Below are 21,976 nucleotides of genomic sequence, written 5' to 3'. Positions count from 1 at the left end.
AGTGATCAGCACATTTTATTCCACTATGCTTTCCTATCATGGGAGTATTTTTTTTTATTGTTCCCAGTTTTTATCAGACAGAAAGAAAGGAAACCCCCAAAGTTTGTTTAGTTGTTGTTTTTAAAGAAAAGTTTCTTGTATTTTTCCAAATTGTGAAAATATTTTTTTCCAGCACTGGATGGGTTCCCATTTTCAATTCTTTAAAAAAGCGGATTCAAGACTATTCTACATTGCTTCTAATATTGTATTATTATTCTGAGAGTTGAACTTTATGTATGTACTCTTACCCCTTGGTGACCTTTGTGGAAAGGCATAGTATATTAATTTACAGGAGTACCACCTGGTTTTATGCTGCCTCTGGGCAACAGGGAGGTACACTATAAGAAGTGATATCATTGCTCTATCGTGTGATCTGATTCAGATCTTTTATCTCTCCTGAATTAATTCATAATTCCAAATATAATTATCCACAAGGGAGAAAACACACGTTTTCACTTTCCCATACCATTCATCAATGATAAACTTTTGTCATGCCAAGAATATACAGGTGAAGAATAAATGTGGATTGAATACAAACCACAGTCACTAGTATAGAGGACTCATATTGATCTGATCTCTTTTTTTTTGCAGAATAAATACAGCATATGAAAGGAGAGTAAATAGATTGAAAGGCAGAGAAATGAACCAAGAATGTTATTACTGGTTGAGGCTGATGAAAACTTTTTTTAGGTAATGTAAAAGAAATTTGAAGATTTTTAGTCCCAGTATAGGCAGCCACTGTTACAGCATCCTTGATAACCTCTGTTAAAACTTCTTCAGCGGTGAGAAATAAATTTAATCCTAAAAAAAGAAGAAGAATAGAAATAAGAATTTTAAAGAATAAAGGGTGTTGTAGTGTATCAACATGATAGCACCAATAATAGAAGGGAATGAAGAACTAAAGTGAATTGTGTTTGTCTAAGCTGGAATTAGATTTCTTTTTCATCCATCTTGTGTGTCCCATTTATTTTGCCCACCATTTATCTTGCTGCTTCTGTGTTTTACATAATGTTGCTTTTCTTATAAGGAAATAGCATGATGGCTATGTTGATATGTAAGTATATGTCTTTCTCTCCAACAAGATAATTGAGATTGCTAATAGAAGTAAAATAATCAGAACATAACACATTGATATAGAAAATGTATAGATGTTAAAAGTGTATGATGAAATCTTGGTTGAAGATTTAAGCCTTATTTCTGCTTGAGGGTACACAGAAAGAAAAAGATCCATGGGCTGCTAGACTTCTAAATGCAAAATAACATCATAACTATGTAGTATGATGGACTTGTAGGGCCACGCAACATGTAACATGTTCACACTTGTGCAATAGAACTGGTTGTTTGTCAGTATGATTTATTGTATTAGGGATGTTTGCTTCACTGTGAGTTGTATTGTGTTGGGGAAGGGTGCACTGAGGGAGACCAACCAATCTCATTGTACATATGTTGTGCACTGACAAATAAATAATTCTAATTCTAAAGATCAAATGCAGCTCTCAGATGTGTGACATAGCTTGGCAGGGATACTGCTATGCTTTATAAGCAAACTATTGAAAAATTGGAAGCATTTTTAAGGAGCTTTTTTGAGATTGGTATGTGCACAAGTTCATTGTAAATTATTTTTTAATTCTATATGTTTGTATACTTCAAATCACTAGCACCGTGTAATGGAGTGAGTTCCCATTACCTGTCCCAGCTTCTGCCAACCTAGCAGTTTGAAAGCATGTAAAAAAAAATGCAAATAGAAAAAATAGGGACCACTTTGGTGGGAAGGTAACTGTGTTCTGTGCGCCTTTGGTGTTTAGTCATGCCGACCACATGACCACAGAGACGTCTTCGGGCAGCGCTGATTCTTCGATTTTGAAATGGAAATGAGTACTGCCCTCAAGTTTGGAATGACTAGCACAGATGTGCAAGGGGATCCTTTATCTTTATACTTTAAAAAAAATACTGGGACTTATTGTGACTTATACAAACAATTGGACATGAAGGTTAGCAAATAAGAGCACTATGTATGTGTGAAAGAAAGGTGGACAAACACGAAATTCTGGAAAATTGGCAACAGTACTTCAGTGAAATATCTAACGTCAAATTTCTACACCCACTAATTCCTGAGGGCTTGCCCAATGCTGGTCCAGTCCCACACATCTTGCTGGAAGAGATTACAAAGGAATTTGTGACATGAAGAATTCAAAAGTGCCAGGCCCTGATGTCCTATTAGCAGACATTTGGAAACTGGAGCAATTTAGTGGAAAAGCAGCCAATTGGCTAACATTTTTTGAATGCCTTTGTGGACTCTGGACACATAACTGTTGATTGCCCCTCTTCAAGAATAAAAGTGACCCAGCATATTTCTCTATTGATCAATTCACCTCCAAATGTTCTAGCCCAACTGATGCCATTTTCATTGTCCGCATGCTAATGAAGAAACACTGAGAAAAGGAGCAACTATTGTACTTGGCTTTCCTTGACCTTGAAAAAGCCTTAGCATCAGTTAATCTGGTATGCACTACGTGATCATGATGTGCCTGAGCAACTGATAAAATGTGCCTAGATGCTTTATACAAATAAAGCAGATGCTTTATACAAATACAAGGTCAGGTGATGGACGCTGCAGGCCTTTCCAATAGATAAGTTGGTATTCACCAAGATATGTAATTATCACCCTTGCTATTCATTCTCATTATGGTTACTCTCATGAAGGAACTGCAACATGATATCCCTTGGGCATTGCTTTATGCTGATGATATGCTTGCAGCTGCCACTAGAGAAGAACTAAAGCAATATATGTAGATATGGAACAATTGCCAATTTGGCCTGTGCCTCAACCTCAAGAAGACAGAATACATACAGACCAGACGAAGCACCTTCACCATACAAGTCAGTGGTAAAGATTAGGGAAGACCAACATCTTCTGTTACTTAGGATCCCATCTACAAAGTGACAGTAGCATTAATGATAAAGTGCATGCAAGAGTGAAGTATGGCTACAACGGAAGGAGATCACGGAAGTATTCTGATACATGCCAATCTTTCCAAAATCGAAGGTACGTATATAAAAAAATGGTATGCCTACTAGCTTTATAGGGTGCTGAGATCTGGCCACTACTAAATTCATTGAACAATCTTTATGGAGCATGTGCACGCTTTGTTGGTCATTAGGTGTTTCTCTTGACCATGTCAGCAATGAGACAGTGCAGCATCAAATGGGCATTAAGCCAATATCTAAGAAAATGCAGAAGAAATGCCTACAGTAGTGTGGCCATGTCCTATGAGCAACACTCTCACTGTTGCCTGCATTACCTTCTACTTTAACACAGATAGCAAGCATCCATTTAGAAGGCCAAAGCAAAGCTGGCAAGACACAATTTTTTTTAAATTATCCAGTTGCATCCAGATACTGCATTTGATCATGCAAGATGGTATTTTTCAATCTGAAAAGTGGACCTCACACCCACAAGAATAACACTAGAAAGATGATGATAATGATGATGATGATACTTAAAATATACAAACTTTATAAATAGAATTAAAAAAATAGAAATTTTATTTTATTTTCTAGGCTACTTCCTAGACCACTAACTCACTTTTTCTCCATTTCACATTTAAGTAACTTAAAATAGTAGCTTCATTTCAATGTTTGCAGCCCACTTTGAAAAATCGTTTGAAGAGCTTACTAATAAATGAAAGTTGTGTACTTTCAGAGGAAACTAAGGTTGCTGCCCAAGCATTATCTTCCATTCTTAACCACAGATGAAAAAGCTGTCAAGTTAAAATTGAGGAGACATGGGAAAATCCTTTATTGAACCACTGCCAACTCAAAAAGAAGTCACAATAATACATTAAGCTTAAGTTTATTTTGAAAAGCGATTGACAGAATTTATGCTATATAAATAGTTATTTAAATGATGAAACCCCAGGAATTCAAAATCTTATGAGATTTTCATGCTCTCACTTGAGATTTCAATTTTATTTTAGTAAGAACTCCTTAAGTTACCAGCAGATGGTATTTTATTGAACCCTAATCTATGAGATGTTATGATTTCTGCATGATCCCAAAAATTGAAATGACATTGATACAGAATTTAAGGATTTGGTTTTCTTGGAAAACTGGGGACTCTTTTACAGAGAAGCAGTGGAAGATATAACATGAAAAGAACAACAATATATTAGAGTATATATATATCTTGATTTACTACTAAATCGTTTGTAAGAGTTTGTTATACATACTGTATGTCTCATTCTTTGCAGTAAAAGTCAGAATAAGAAAGAGAGAAAATGAAATGTCAAAAAGGGGCTTTCGATACCATTAACCTTGGTATCCCCCTAGAACAGCTTCAGGGTTTGTGGGGGGTTCTGTGTTGTCCTGGTTTACTTCCTTCATCCCTGGTCACTCTCAGTGTTGGTAGGAAGTGAAAGGTCCAGCCCTCATCCCTTTTTGGGGATCGTCAGCGTTTTATACTTTCACATTTCTGTTTCAACATGAAGCCAAGATTATCTGCCACCACAAGCTGAGATACCAATATGCCAGTTTATATCTCAGCCTGTGTTGGGTTAAGCAATGTTATAGCCTCCCTCTTGCAGTGCTTGAAGGCTGTTAAGGGCTGGATTGGGAGCAACAGGTTGAAACAATCCTGACAAGATGGAATGGCTCTGAGTTTGGGGTTCTTTGGTCCATAGAAGACACCTTTGTTTTGGATTGGATGGCACTGCCCCAGATTGATCGGGTGCATAATTTGAGGATTCTTCTAGCCTCTAGACTCCTGCTCAAGGAGCAGGTGGCACTCATGGTCAGGAGGGTCTAGACACAACTGAGAATTGTGCACCAGTTACATCTTTCCTAGACCAACAGTTCCTGTTCACAGTCACCCATGCATTAGTCACCTCTTGTCTTGACTATTACAAAGCATTCTTCAGAGGGCTGTCCTTGAAAATATTTGGAAGTTTCAATTGGTTCAAAATGTGATGGACTGCATGGTTTTGTGCAGGCCTAGATGTGCATGTATCTTTTTTTCTGTAGGAACTGTACTGATTTGCTTCCAATTCAAGATGCTGGTTGCTACCTTCAAAGCCTTATATGGTTTGGGATCAGGTTTCTTGAAGAACCATCTTTTCTTGGTCACATTTATCTGATTTATCAGAGTAGGAAATGCTACTGGTTCATTCCCTAGGAGGTCCATCTAATGGAACCAAGAAGAAAGACCTCCTCCGTGATTGCTTGCTCCCTGTGGAACATCTTACTTGTGGAGATAAAATTGTCCCCAGTTTGACATATTTTTACAAGGCTCTGAAGACCTAGTTTTGCCAATGGATTTGGCCCTAGAATAGGATGGAACCCATCAAAAGACTTATTTGACTTGTTCCAAAGGGATAGGGGATTATTCCTTTTAATTGCTTTTTATATTGGGTTTTTATCCTTGTAAGCCACAGTCTATCAGTGAGTTAGGCAGCCATATAAATTTTCCTAAATAAATAACAAAAGAGGAATCAAAAAGAATGGTGCCCTTCAGCTATGCCTATAATTGGCATGCAATTACCAAACCACTATAGCAGAATTCATTGCTTACTAAGAGTTGGCTTGGATTATAATTCTTTTATAATTGAGTGAGGGGGAGCACGATTTCAATATTCTTTGCTTGCACTGTTCCTCCTTTTTGAAGAGAAGTTCTGAAAAATCTAAGGTAAGGGCTTGGACCAGAGTGTGATCAGTTATCTTTAGAAACCAACAGCATAAAAATATGTCTGTAGAGACTGGAGTTAAAGTTTTATAGCTTCTGTTTGAACTTAAGAATCAAATAAAAAACGCCATACCAGTAAATAGAAATAAAGTGTTCTCTCTTATCCATACTTCAGGTATAACAGGGATAATCTAGACTCCAGCATATCTGCATCATTGCAATTTGGCCAAAGACTTAATCCCTTAGAGCAGTACTTTCCAAACTGTTCTATTTAAAGACCCTGACATTCCTTAGACGTTTACTAGGTCTTCCCCATAACTGCAGAATGGTTTCCCTGAAAAACATTTTGTCCTTCGATAATAATATAGTTGTTTTCTTATTAAAGTGTTGCAGAAAAAGGGTTGGAATGAAGCCCATGGCAAATTCTGATTACAGAAGTGCATTTGTAACATGCAACATTTCCTAAAAGATGGAAAGTTTTAAACAGACTGAGAAAGAAACCTTTTTATTTTAGTTACTGAAAATTCAAAATACTTTTCTTGAAGAATGGTTAGTCCTGATCATTACAATAAGTATAATTTAGACTTAATGATATTTACTAGAAAAGTGATCTCCAAACTCTTTGTAGTAGTAGTTTATTTGAAATTTTAAAAACATAGTCTCAACATTCTTAGGAGTGCCTAAGTGTAAGAACAAATGGGGTTTGTGGGTGAATAACAACATGGTATATGAATGTGGAGGGATGCAGAGTCTGGCCCATTTGTTGGTCTACAGTAGAATACACTAAAAGGGACAAGTTTCTGACCAATATTAAAGCCAAAAAGGTGGGTTCATTCTGGAAGTTGAAACTTTGATCTGGACACAAATTAAATAAATTAAAGCATTATTATGCATTGACAAAGATTCTGGAGAGAAAACCCATTACATGTACAAAGTGCCAGTTTTCTAAAATGTTAATTATCCCTTCCAAACCCCCACATTGGTGCTCGTAGGCACCAGGCTGAAGGCCATGGCACTTGATATTGAATAGCACTCTAGTATCTCAATTTAATTTGTTAAATCACGTGAAGTTTTGAAATGAATTATAGACATGGAAACACTATGAAAAAAAACATGAGGTTACTATCTGCATGTCCCGGATGTTGAAATTGTTAATGGAGTTATCTTCATTCATGAAAGGATTTAGTTCAGTGATCATCTAGTTATCAATCAGAGACATGGCTTTCCCACTCAGCTTCATACCACACCCTCCCTCTCTTCATTAGTGCTCTGGCTATGTTTTAATAGCTGGTATTTGTGATGGGGCATCTGATCCAATGCTTGAGTTAAATATAGCCCTGTCTAGTGTAAGGAGAAGATTTAATGGGAAATGGTTAGCATTCTTTCTCCCTAAAGAACAGAGGGAGAGGGAGAGAGAGACGAGAGAGACATGCACACATAAACATCTCGAATCAGTGAGAGGCTGAAGGAGGAAAGGCAAGCAGAAAAGACAGTGGTCAGGAAATCATACAGCTCGCAGCCAGAATGGTTATCCTCAGCTGGATTGCTCTGGGATTTTATCTTCAGCTCTTTTTCTGTTGGGCTTTGTCTCAAACCTCTTTTGTCGACAGTGTCTTCTCCATTTCAGCAGGTAAATGACAACCTTGCTTTGCTTCTTGGTGAGTTACATATCTTCTCTTAGGTGATTTTTTGAAACATGTTTTTTGTTTCTAATCTCTCTAATCACTAAGCTTTGAGAAACTTGATTGCAAATGTAAATCAAGATGTAGCTCCCCTAAATATATCTATCTTATTTCAGGATCTAAGAGTGAACATCTATTTAATAGTAAACCAATCATATTCCCAGGAAATATGCTGTCTCCTGTAATATAGGTCTAGTAATTTATTTTGACAGTTGATGTTCCCTTGAAGATATTATTTAACTTGGACATCAGGGAAGAGAAATTAATTATATTATCCATTTTGCTAATATATCCCTGACTTTATCCTGCATTGTTGGATATAATCAGGATAAACATCTTATGAAAAATAATACTCAAACTATCAAAAACTCAGATAACTTTGATAGCTAATTGATGTAAAAAAACACTGCATGGAAAAACTGACTGTCACCCAGTGTGTATTGTCTGAGTGGAGGGAATCTTATTTACCACTCTAGTCCTAGCTTTCCTTCAGCTGTATGCAGTGGAAAGAAGACAGGGAATAGGCAATACCTTCTTTTCAATTTCAATTTCATTCTCAGGGGGAAAAGGTTTCTTTATCAGTAGGAATAATGGAAGTCCCAACCACTGGGATGGGAAGCAACAATTTAAAAATGTAAGTTTACTTTTGAATTCATGCTAACTAGAATCATCACTTGTCTGAATGATATTAGTTACTACAATGTGTAGTTTTAAACTTTGCAGCTTTCTCAAAAGGGATGTTAACTTTCTAAAATTATTAAAGACATTGGAAGGATGCAATCTGAAGAAATTATTTTAAAAATTAGGCTGGATATAACTATTGTGTAATATTTCTTTAAAATATTGACTTCAGATGTAGGTTTTGGTAACTGATGAAACTTTAGTATAACTTCATGGCTCAACTACACATTTACGTCAATGCTTCACTATATATATTAGAGTTATGAAGTAGTTATTAAAAAAACATGTTGGAAGACATTTTAAATTTTTAGGAATTATATTTAAATAAAAATATTGTTTAAAACCATGCCATCCTTCCCTTCCCTTTGTTCATTCATGTTTATTTAAACAAACAAACAAACAAACAATATTATACTCATAAATGGAACTAGCACTAATATAGTGTCTAGAACAGTGCTTGCTGAGATACTCTTTCAAAGTTCACAAATTCATTCTAAATTTTAAATTTTTAGGAATTATATTTAAATAAAAATATTGTTTAAAACCATGCCATCCTTCCCTTCCCTTTGTTCATTCATGTTTATTTAAACAAACAAACAAACAATATTATACTCATAAATGGAACTAGCACTAATATAGTGTCTAGAACAGTGCTTGCTGAGATACTCTTTCAAAGTTCACAAATTCATTTTGTGCAGGGATCAAATGCCAATTTGCAGAGGTCAAAGGAAGGACTAGAAGGGCAATAAAATCTTATTCTTGTTATTTTGTATGTCTGCTTTTTCTTTTTTATCTTAAGTCTTTTTAAAAATACATTAAAACAAACATAAAAAGGACCTACAGTTTGGATAACCATCATCTGCTGACTTCTTGCAAAAGTTTCTTCACCTTTTTTGTGTACTTGATGCTTCAAAGCATCTATGCTGAATACACATAGCAAATGTCTAATAGAGATGTTGCACAGAAGGAGGGAAAATCCTTATTTTCTATATAGTACAAGTAAAGGCACCCTCTCAGGAGATGCTAATTTAAAATGAACAAATGAACAAACAAACTAGCTGAACCATCTAAACAGGATTACTAAGCAGAGTAGCAAACAAATGAAGCAAAATAATTGGCTATCACCAAGAGATCTCAATTGTGATAAATAGACACGTGGTTTTACCATGGGTTCATTCCCCCAACTCAATAGCTCCAAGACTAGCACCATCTTGTTTCCAGATATAGTGGTTGATCCTCTTGGCTCTGTCTAGCCGGATTTCTTGATGCTGAAACATCATTTCTAAAGGAAATGCCTCGAGGTTTTAGGTTACATGAGGTAACATGTGGCCATGAGTCTTCATTTCCATCTGGCTCTGCTATAGCAGTTGAGTTACTAACAACAAATCTGCAGGGGTGAAAATATTTATGGATGGGGGTTTTTTAATGCATTTTCTTCAGTGCATTTTCTTAGTTCTTAGTGCTGGCAATTGAGCTGATTTCTTACTGTCTTTGCTGCAGTTTTAAAGGTAACCTGCCAAATCTGCTTTCTCATAGAGCTTGGAGACATTGGTGGGAACTTTTACATAATTTTGCTCTTAGCACCTCACTTGGTTTTCCATTCTACAAAGGTTATAACACTATGGTTTCCCCTGTGGTTTCTCTGTTCCTTTAAGGAGGAAGGGGGCTCAGCATTGTGAAGGCTTGTCAGCTCTGCAGTCCCTTCTTTCAATGACAAAGTTCAGATATGTGAAATGTCAAAACAGAGACTGGATGTGGTGGTTCTGTTCTCCTACTCAGCAGGAGAGGGCTTTGATTGTATGAAGTCATCTTCTCTACCCTTTGAAATTGATGGTGGTATGAATAGTTTCCTTGAAACTTGAGAATTGTTTCTGAGAATGGGGGAGGCAATTGGGAGTGGAAGAAACCTGTACTTTATTTTAGTCTTTCATAACACACCTACATTGGGCTGCAACACCTTGCTTGCTATGCAAATTGTTGAGTCTCAGATCTTGCAAGAACACCACCAATTCCCTGTTGTTGAGGAATATTCATAGAGTGCAATGCTCTTTCCATCAGTGTTTATGGGCCCAGCATTCTTTGTTAGCAGAATAATTTGTTGGCTTGTTTTTTGAAATCAGCTGAGTCATTTACAGTAAGACAGAATGAGACAAACATATCTGGGAATAAATTCTGGGTACCATGGAAGGATAACACAATATTACTTAATTTTGTTATTTTGATATTAGATGTCATGAAAGATTTTTATGACATTTTTGGTCTCAAAATAATTTGCTAGGCATTAATACTAAACAGAGTTCAAGACATTGCAATACTCATTATATTTCTCTACCTCTGCTCCTTGAACCCTGGAACATTTCACATATAAAGACTGCAGCAGCAATTTTATGTTTCAGAGTTTCTAATATAATGTGCATTACTTTTACAGTTTAGCAAATTAAATCAGTTTAGTTCACTCTGCAGTTAAGGTCAGCTTTTTTACTTGCTGCCTCGTAAGTAAATAGCCACAGTAAATCTGATTGTTTAGCAGATACTGAATTTAAGAGCTTTTCTTTTATTGAACCAGTAGGAAAAAACTCAAAGAAAATAAAAAAAAATTGCACATTTGCCTAGGTGGGGTTGTACTTGAAGATTACCTAATCCAGCATTGTAGCAATGTGAACAACAATGAGCATACTTCAGTGTGCCCATTAAACCTTGCTGCTTCATGAGCTGTGTCAATTGCTGGTTTGCTTCCAGGTATGATTCAAGATGTTGGTTGTTTTCTGTAATGCTCTGAATGGCATAGGGACTACCAGTTTCCCATAGTGTCTTCAATTGATTTAATTTCATCATGATAGCTGGTAATTATTTTTATCAAACTTTGAAATCAGAAAGCAGATACTTTATAGATTATGTAAACAGTACAAATGTCAACCCATGTTGTAAGCCACAGCAGTAAGGAAAAACAAACATGTAAGGGCTATTTGTATGTTGTATAAATGTGTACATTCATAGTAGAGTTAGCAATTTAGGATTCTAGGTCATTATGTTATATCCTGTCAATATCAGAAAAAGATTCAATCCACAATTATAGCTTATTGGGGATTCTAAGATGATTTAATTATTCTATTTATTATTTATGTCTTTGGGTTTTTAAAAATTTGTGTAGCTGCCCATCTCAAACTAGGTGACACTGGGTGACAAACATTCATAAAAACAAATAAAACACAATACAAGAAGAAATTTAATACAAATATTGTCCAATAGGTATTACAATCTGTTAGTGTCAATGCAACCAGAAAATGGAGTCCTCTTGGGACCTCAATATTAATAACTAGATCTTCTTAGCCTTCCAAAAATCCTCAGGGTCAGAGATATCCCAATCTCAGGAGAGACAATGTTCCAGAGGACAGGTGGTACAGCAGAAAGGGCATATTTGCTGGGGCACATCACCTGCCCCAACCTCTCTTCTTTAAATTATAAAATTTATTACAGTATTTCAAAACCTGGTAAATCAACCTTTTTGCATCTCAAGTCTTGCTTCTCTAGATCCTGTCCTGAGAGCACAGTGAGAATGGGTGACTATTTCAAAATTGTGATGACAGTCTTGTTGAAGAACTGTTTACTCCAAGGTCAGTTTTAAAATAAGGGAAAGTGCAAAAGGAAAGCAATGAAACTAGTGATTAAAGTGCTACTTAGCCACAGTGTTCACAAGGTATTTTGGAGTCTTTCTCCTCTGCCTCTCGTTTTCTCTAATTTTGTTATTCTCTTCGGCAATAATAACAAATTAACAAAAAACAAAATAACAGTTTTGTTATTCTTTTCTTCTCTAGTATTGCATTTCTATTTTAATTTTCCCGCCCCTCCCTCCCACTCTTCCTTCCTTCCTTTCTTCCATCCATGATGTATGTATCCAGGCAATGTTTAGAATTCAAAATATTTTTGAAAACAATAGACTAGGGTGATATAAAAAACAATCATGAATTATATAATAGAATAAATTCAGTTTGGTCTTGCTACCATTGGCTCTCAATTTTTCCCCATTCAATTAAATTTATATGAGAGCCAGTTTCATGTAATGATTAAGACACCAGGATAAAAACCAGGAGAGTGTGAATTTTAGTCCTGAAAGATTGATAGGTGGATGGATGGGTGGATGAATGAATGATGCATAGATGCATGCATGGATAGATAAAGATGTTAAATAGATAGGTCAGTGATGGCTAATTGTTTTGTCCTCGTGTGCCAAAAGGGCGCGCACTACAGTACACACATACATGCCCACACCCATAATGCAATATGCATGCAACACCTTCCCCACACCCCACGTGCATGCACATGCAACCCCTCATGCCCTGTTTTGGACTTAACAGGTCTCCCTGCAGCCTCCTGGGACCAAAAATGGGGCACGGGGTGTATGTGCTGCACCCCTGTTTCCCCTGACCCCCACGCATGCATGCATGACTCCCCACACATGCATGTTTGACACTGCCCCCCCCATGCATGTGCGCAGAGGCCCAAAAAATCAGCTGGCCAGTGGGAGGCACATGGAGATAGGTGATAGATAACAGTTGTAAAATCAAACTCTTCCCACAAACTTAACTCCTGAGGGGTTTTCCTGGTGACAATACAGAAGTGATTTGAATCCTTTCTTTTTAGAAGGAGGCAACTAGAAAATGAACAGAAGAACAGAATAAGCCTTCTTCCTATCTGATGCCAAATGAAATATTAGCTTATCTGTCTAGCTTCAGAAGTAGAAACTGTTCATTCAAACTGTCCATTTTGTCAAAGACAAAATATTGAAGACAGAAAAGTTCCAATAGAGATTATGACTGCAGTATAATAGCTGGTAAAACAATGCTGGGGATGTTCCAAGGGAGAGACTACTTTGAATCAGGGAACTTCGGGTTTGATTCTGAGTCATAATAAAGTTAGGAAACACAGAGATGGTGCCAAAAGAATTAGTATGTCCCACAGAATGAATCACGGACCTATTATTCAATGGCCTTTTAATAGTAACCCTCTTGTTTGTCTTGTGACCCATTGAAGTACAATGTGCTCACTCACTTACATTCTCCTGTGACAATCCAGAATCTCCTAAGCTGCGTCACTTATTGCATGAGTCTTTCAGATAGAATGACTACGTAGGATTTTTCATGGCTATATTATTTACCATGCATAATCCTTATAGGAAAGGAGACATCAGAAGTTAATTTCTGAAAACTGAAAGAAGGATAGACAGATTGCAAGACTGTATGGCAACAGTACAACTTTTCCCAATGTGGATGCCCTGTAAACATATGGCCATTAGCCCCCAAAATCTCAAGTCAATCTAGCATGGGAATTATGATATTCACACACTGGAAACATCCAGATTGGAGAAAACAGCTCTATGTTCATATGAGCATGGCATATCTGCATTTATTGATAAATGTTAAGTGTGGAGGAGGTGCACTACCATGTTTTCCCCAAAATAAGACAGGGTCTTATTTTTGGATCCCCAAAATAAGCACTTGGTCTTATTTTGGGGGAGGTCTTATTATTTTTAAGATGCAGGAGGCGGTGAGCATGGTCACCTCATGGCTGCTGCTGTGTTGCAATATTTTGGGGGAGGTCTTATTTTGGGGGAGGTCTTATTTTAGCACAAGCGCTCAAAAATCTAATGGGGCTTATTATTTGGGGAGATTTTATTTTCAGGGAAACAGGGTAAATACATTTATTCCAAGGGCCACAAATTACAACTCTACAAGGGCAGGCTATTTTCAGAATTATGATAAATCTCCACCATAGTATGAAAAGTAATGGTTACAAATGGCTACAACTGGTCTTAAATCAAAAGAATGTATTAATGGAAGTGGAGCAGATAATTGTTTTAAAGCTATTGGCAATATTTACTATGAAAGGAAATTGAGTTAATGGGACTCCTTTGGAAGGCACAACAATATAGTGAAATATGTGTGGCTTAACATGTATTTTACTTTTCAAAAAAATAACAATTAGCTCTAAATTAGCAAAAGGACCAGTATCATAGGTTTTTGCTAAATGTATATAGATACATTACCTTATTTTACTGTTTTTCCCTAATTATAATAATATATTATACCTAGAATAGCTAGGACATCTCTCTCAGGATGGGCTCTGTTATACTGATCTCTTGCTGACAATATCATGGAAGGTGCTTCCAAACAGGGCTTCAGCATCACTTCCAGGTTGACAAATTGTGTGCTTTTACACCACACCCTTGTGGAGCAGTGGAACTGACTAATTTTGAAGTCAGATGTGCCTTAGTAGCAATAACTAAAAACCAGTTTTGAAACTGAAGTGTTGTCTCTGAAAACTTATAAACTAATAAGTTTTAGAATTATAGTGGAAAAAATGATACGTTTACAAGAAATATATGACTAGGACAAGCAAGAACAATTACATTTTAAATCTAACAGCATGTATTCCTTGTGTTTTTGTGTGTGCCTCGAAAGAGAGGCAGAAGAAAGTTACCTCAGATTAGTCTAAATCTCTTAGACAAAGAGCAAACAAAAGGAATTCAGAATAAATCTTCAACACTCTGTCTACATACTTCTGCTTCTTGGATCAGTAAGTCATGAGGTGCTAAAAATTCAGGGCCGTTAGATTTGGATAACCATCATTTTAACATGATAAAATAGAGTTAATGGTTGTTTCTTTCACTTTACTTCTGGCTATTTCTCTCCTCATAGCTGACTAGATGCTATTTGCTTACTAATCTTGTTAAACAGAGTAAGGATAGACATTGTCAGTCATTCTCACAATAATTGGCCTTAATTTTTTGAAATCAGTGATGGAAAGGAATCAAATAAATAAGACAGAGAATTGAGGGTAGGTGGAGCAAAATAGCAAAAAAAGGTGGCTACTTGTGGTGATTTTTGCCCTCCCATACTAATTTGCTGCTGATTGGGTCATCCAGAACAACTCTGCATCTTGTGGGTAGTTCTGATGAAAACAGCTGTGTTCTTTTTTTGATTGATCCCAATGCTTTGAAGACCAAAAATGGTAACTGAGTAGAAGTGTCCAGACATAGACAAAAAAAAAGAGATTTAAATGGTGCAACAAAAATATTTTAAGTGGTTATCTTGGTGGGTGAGGGGAATGACAAACTGGTTTCTACTTAAAGCCACAAAGACATTGGGACTATTATTGCCTCATATATCTCATTATCTCTGTCATATCTATCTCTACATAATTTCAACATAGCTTTAATTATTTTAATAATGTGCACAAGTGTGCGCAAATACAATAAATTATATTACATTTGTGTTTCATGATACAGTTTTGTGAGAGTATAAATGGAGCTCATCAAAGACCACAATTAATCTCTCCAACAGCCCTCCCTTGTCTGGACCAGAAGAAACGGATCAATTCTAACCGAGGATGCTCTTTGATCGCTCTTGCACTTCCTCCTCCTCCTCCCCCCCCTCCTCCACCACCATTATTTCCTCCACCACACTTCACACACGGGTGGGATTCTGTAAGTATAGATTTAAGCATATATATTTTCTTACGTTTTGTTAGAAATCAGCCAATCATCTAGCATAGGATACTATGCAATTCTAATTAAAGTAGATTAAGACCATAATCTGGTAGGTACTGTACTTATCTGAGAGAAGATTGATGGAATTTAACTAGATTTTCTTCTAAGCAAGCATGCAATAAGATTGCATTATGATTCTTTTTCAAAAGCATTATATATTTTAAGTACAGTTCAGAGCAATAATATAATACAATTGAAATTAATAATTTTGATATTAGAAGATTTAATTGTAGAACTGTGAATAAAATACATGCAGATTTTAAAATTAAGTGATGATTTGGCAAAAGTTTCTTGTAATTGATAAAGTTATATCAGCTGTCCAATTGCAATGATTTTTGCATCGTGTGCTCTGGTTCTGATCCTATATGAAATTCATGCCATCCTGGCCGATGTTTCCCCTTGATTTTATTTGTATTTGGAGATTAATCAATATGGCTTCAGCCTCTACATCTTGGGATTTCAAGCAAACAGAATATTTATTTTTGCGACCGATCTTCTTATCCATTGCCCCATTTAGAATAACCTGCATGTATTATGAATAATGGAAACACATTAAAGAGCACGAGAAGACAAACATTCACAATGAGAGTCATTATGTTGTTTCTCTTAATTTTCAAAGTGTCTGGACAATTGTTATCAATCCACTGTTTTCATCTCATTGTAAGACAAATTGTTTGTGCAACAAATTTTCATCTGGCTTTAAGTCCTATAAGCCAGGGGTCCCCAACCTGTAGGCTGTGACTGCAGAACTGGGTTGTGCAAGTGGGCCACCATTCACAACGAACCATGCCCCCTCTCCCCCTCACTGTGTCATGCTGCCAAGCTGGAAAGACTGGTCACTGCTGCTATAAATTCCAAGTAGATTCTGTGCTTAAAATTCTTCCAAACAGCTTATTGTAAATAAGGAATAAAAATAGTGGAATGGAGCATGGTTGGGAAAAAGGCAGAAAATAATCTGCAATCCTGTGGCCATTGACAAGTCAATCCTGCCAATTTCAGTATTTTTACATGCAAAGCAGGAGATGTAAGTTAAAACACTCTTCTAAATGATGTCCATTAGAAGAGCTGATACCTTCTATTTCCTCAACTCTTTTAATACCATTGTTTTTAGTATATATACTGCTGAAGTGAATAATCAATCCCATCATTTTTGACATAGAATTATGCTCCATTTAATTTGGCAAGCAATTATAGCACACCTGCAGTATTATGTGAGACCTGCTTGGAAGTATTTTAAACATCAGGATGTATGACACAGAATCAAATTCTTCAAGTTACCTATACAGTTTGTATTTTCCATGCAAGTTTTATTTATTTTTATTTATTAAATTAAATGCCTCTTATCTTACTGTTGATAGATATATTGAAACAGCCTAGGTCAATATAGAACATGTACTGAAAAAAGAAAAAGGGTACACTTTGACCATTCTTTAGTGCAAACTCAGTTACATGAAAATTATCTCAATTTCATGGGATAATGAAATACTACTCTGTGTTTTATTATTCTTTTGACAATGGGCTTTTCCTTTGAATGTTGCACCAGTTGTGTACATGGAATGGAGGTGGGGGTGGGGGTAAAAAGTAGTCAAGATAGTGGACACAAAAATGTCATCAAAACTCTGCCATTTTTAATGTTTATTACCATCTTACTTTTTCCATTCTTCTTGTGGACGCCCTTGTTGCCTGTCAAACCTGTCCAAGACAGGTCCCCCCCCCCCGCAATAATTGTGCATGGAGAAGGAGCTCTTGTAACTTTTGAGAACAGCTGTTGAAAATAAATGAATGGGTGGATGGGTGTATTTGTGTATAGCAAATTTTTGTAACTGGATTACCATATTTTTTGGAGTATAAGATATTTGAAGTATAAGATTCACCTAGCTTTTGGGGAGGAAAACAAGGGAAAAATATCTGACTCTGTCTCCCATCAATTTGCCTCGTATGTGCTGTGCACATTCATGTGGTGGACGCCCGGCCCCGTACTGGTTGCAACGGGATCTGGAACCTACCACTGATAGGAATTTATTCCATTATTGACTTGCCTCCTTGCAGCAAACAGCCTGATTAGCACAAGAAAAAAAAATCTGCCTCTGCCTCCCAGCAATTTGCCAGGTGGAGCGAACAGCAAGTTTCACTTTCAATTTCTCCCAATCATCAGCTGTTTGAGGCTGCAGGGATTACTATAGCCTATTGCAGCCTCGCAATCCCCCGTTTGCTGCAAGGAGATAAATTGCTGGGAGGCAGAAGCCAAAGGGTTGGAGCTGGTGGGTGGGCTACATTCAGTGTATAAGTCGCATCCAAATGTTCACCCTTTTTTAGGGGGGGAAATGGTGCGTCTTATACTCCAAAAAATAGGGTATATATGAGAAATAGTGGTTGGTATAGAAATAGTATAGATCAATAAAATGAATTTCTAAATAGGATAGCTTAATTTGGAAAAAAATATTTGTAGGCCAGGGCTAAACTGAGTTAGTAATTAATCTCTCTGACAGTTCCCCTTGACTGGGATCCCAGCTGATATCTGAGCTTGGATGTTTTCTTGCTTATTACCAAACTAGGTAACATCATCAGGGCTGCAAAAAAATAACCATTTGTATAGGGTTTTTTTGTCTGTGTGTGTGTGTGCGTGTGTTGCATTTGTGCTGATAAATAAATAAAGGGAGACTAGTATAGATTTATTTCAAGCTATTTAGCTCTCATCAGCTAGCCATACCCTTACTGGGAATCGAACCTAGGCTGTATTATATATCAGGCAGTTATATGTAATACAGCCCAGGTTCGATTCCCAGTAAGGGTATGGCTAGCTGATGAGAGCTAAATAGCTTGAAATTGATCTATACTAGTCTCCCTTTATTTATTTATTAGCACAAATACAACATGGTTTTCTCGAATAACCAAAGACCTACATACTAACACCCACGAAAACCTCAGAAAACATATACATAGATACATAGATACATAGATACATACACAGATACACACACACACATATATATATATATACACACACACACACTCTATCTCTTTATCCCTCCATCCTTCCATCCCACCATCTATCTATCATCCCATTTTACATCTTATTTTGGGGGAGGTGATGTAATCTTAAAGACAGGATCATCGTCATTTAGATAGATTAGATTCAATTTGCCATTCATAAAAATATAATTTAATATCTGTATCTCAACAGTGCACAGGCAGCAGGCTTCTTGATGTAAAAATAAATAAATAAATTACAAATCGGAAGCAAATAAGAATCCTATGAAACTGAATTAGAGTATGTATCTTTATTGGAATATCAAGATGTTCTTTTGGGGACAAAATGTCCTATAATCCTATCTAGTTTCTAATAGTTGCATAAATCCATTCTATCATGTCACAATTATTGGAAGACTTCCCAAACTTTTTATGATATTAGTTTTTATGTTCCTTCACCACCCCACACTTTCTAATTGACTGCCATTATTTCATTGCATATGAAGGAACTTGATTGAGACTTAAACAGATTTAATCTACCCGCTTCCTTGAATTCCTCCCATGAGGAATTCCATGAGCTGCATCCCACGAGCTGCCCTAGAACTGTGAGTGAACATATAGAACATGCAATAGTATAAGAAGAATTCTAGCAACAAAACCAAGAATAAGATGGATTGTCATAAAAATCAGCATAAAGAGGTCAATAATTCCAGTAAGGCTGCACCAAAAGAACCTTGTGCTAAGAATATATGATGAAACAGACAAAATGTTAAAAAGTTATCAGATGTATGTAGTTAATTACAAGTACATCTAAATTATATTACAGTAATCAAAACATCTTTATAATCCCCAAAGCATGTCACAACATTTGAGCACCTCTGATGTTTGGAATTCGAAAGTTGAAAAATTTGACTCAACGTAAGATATATTTTCATGCAACTGAATTTGTACTGAAGAATGGCCATAGTGTACCCTTTTTCTTTTTTCAGTACATGTTCTATATTAACCCATGATGTTTCAATATCTTCCTCAACAGTAAGATGAGTGGCATTTAATTTAATAAATAAAAAATAGATAAAACTTACATGGAAAATGCAAACTGTATAGGTAACGTTTGGCTGTGGTTCCTATTGGCCACTAGATGTTTTCCATACAGCAATAGTATTTAGACTTATATATCACCCCATAGTGTTTTGCAGCACTCTCTGGGAGGTTAGCAACATAGAAGCATTATTTGCATATTGTCCCCAACAATCTGGATCCTCCTTTTACTAACCTCAGAAGGATGGAAGGCTGAGTCAACTTTGAACCCTGTCAGGATTGAACTGGACTTGCGCAGAATTTGTCTACAATACTGCACTTTGAGCATTGCACCACCACAGCTCCTATTATCATCCATTCTCCTCTGAAAGATTCGTCTATCTATCTATCTATCTATCTATCTATCTATCTATCTATCTATCTATCTATCTATCTATCTATCTATCTATCTATCTATCATCTAGCTATCTATCTAGCTATCTATTTTAAAGTGTTGAATCTTTCCCTGCAGTTTCCACAGTTTCAGAAGGAAAAGAATAAGCTCATTTCTAGCCAGAATCTGAAATTTAAAAAACCATTCCACAGCCTCTAAAAATCTTCGAAATACTTTATATAGACGAATACTGTATATGCAAAGTCTTCTGCTGACTCAGAGCAGGGGGTAGTGATCTTAAATAACATTATTGGAATATGTGAGAGGAAATGTATACAATCAAGCTATAGTAACTAATATAGTTTTATGCTTTCTTTTTATTTTTCAATCAATTTTTTATTTTTATATACTTTATACATATCACTGAGTGAATGATGTGGTAACTGGGTAACATACATTTCAGTGCACATAAACATAGTCTTATTATTCCTAAATATTACATTTCATTTCCATTGTTTCATATTATTTATTTATTTATTATTATTTTATTATCACCCTTCTTTTCTGAACCATCTTTCTGTCCTTTTGTATATGTTAACATTTTATAATTATTTTAATATATAATTATTATTTCCCCCATTATTTTCTATCCCTATTTTAACTCCCCCCATTTCATATTGCTATAACATGTTTTCCACCTATTTTGTTGTTTATATTTCCTTAGTTAAATCAAAGTTCCATCTTTCTTTCTTCCATTTTTCAACATCTCTTTATACAGTTTTAGTATCAATCATGATCATTTATACATTAGGTATTTATATTCATATTTGTCCCTTAGGTCTTTTATTCCCTCTATTTGTCTATGCAATCTAACTTTTCCTCCCAACTCTACCCTTTCCCACTATCTATTTCAGAACTATCCATTCCACCATCTATCTCTTTTCCCCAGATCTTTTCCTGTTTCTCCCATTCCCTTTTAAAATCTTTAACATTATTTCCCTCCTTCTTTAGTTCCTTAATCACTATTCATTTTGCCAACATCTCCTCCTTGTTATCTTCCTCTTGCTGATTTCTCTCCACTTTCCTCTCTGTTTCTTCTGGTAGCTCCATTCTTTCTTCCTTGTCTGTTATTCTTTGTATTAAATTTCCCAGTTTTGGTCTATACTATCAAATATTTTCTCAATGCTTTCAAAAAACTCCATTCTGTTTAGGTTCTCCTCACTTCTATCTTATGTTGTATCTGTGTGTAGCCAATCTCTTTTTTTAGTCCACTGTCCAGAGTTCATTAATTCAAAAAGCCAAACTTTCAAGTCACAATTTAAATGTCTCATCAATAGTCAGTCCATGCAATTTGAATTCACCAGGAGATAGCCACACCTTTTCAAATTACCATATATGTTCAATAATATTCAATTATGTTCAGGGGCTCTTAACTGAAGTCCTTAGTTAATAATCAAATCTCTAATGGTCTTAGAGCAGGTCTGTATTTAACAAATATTTCGTTTTTTTGAATAGTTTGCATATTTCCCTTTTCGTCAGCAGATGGCACTCTCGCTTCTGTCTGCTTCAATCTCTGCAATATTGTTAAGCGTTCTGATTTCAATTACTTTTTCAATTATTCAAATAATTTTTAAATTATAAATCTGATAATTGAGCAATGTTTGTAAGGAGAAATTTGGGGCTTTAATTCCAGCATTTTAAAATGCTCTCAATACCATGCCTTTTAGCTTTGAGGAACCAAGTTTCTATTTATTATTTAAAAACCAATTTTTCTTCTTCAATTCTTCGGTATTTTTCCTGTGTGCCCATTTGCAGCTTCAAAAAATAGCTTTAAATATGCTTCCCACTCGTATTTCTGGGGTCAACTTCCAATAAAAAGTATTTTCTCACCCAGCTCACACTCCATTCACTTTCTCTCTCCAGCGCAATCTTGGGTATTCAGGCTGTCCCCAGCTTCATGGCAGCCA

General features: G+C 36.0%; 1 protein-coding gene across 2 annotated transcripts in view; it reads left to right on the top strand.

Moving 5' to 3' along the window:
* The first annotated feature begins 7,048 nt into the window (after positions 1-7,048).
* The window catches only part of COLQ (collagen like tail subunit of asymmetric acetylcholinesterase), a 55,434-nt gene continuing 40,506 nt past the window's right edge, over positions 7,049-21,976 (top strand). For both annotated transcript variants that reach the window (XM_087712818.1, XM_087712817.1), the window contains exons 1-2: positions 7,049-7,346; positions 15,420-15,562. In XM_087712818.1, the coding sequence (XP_087568944.1) occupies positions 7,241-7,346; positions 15,420-15,562 (249 nt within the window). In that variant the 5' untranslated portion in view covers positions 7,049-7,240. The remainder of the gene's footprint in view (positions 7,347-15,419; positions 15,563-21,976) is intronic.

The sequence above is a fragment of the Thamnophis sirtalis genome, unplaced genomic scaffold (assembly GCF_051295495.1).
Source record: "Thamnophis sirtalis isolate CommonGarterSnake01/CBP01778 unplaced genomic scaffold, rThaSir2_p1.2 scaffold_4, whole genome shotgun sequence".
NCBI lineage: Eukaryota > Metazoa > Chordata > Lepidosauria > Squamata > Natricidae > Thamnophis > Thamnophis sirtalis.
This window is presented reverse-complemented; position numbering and strand designations above follow the sequence as displayed.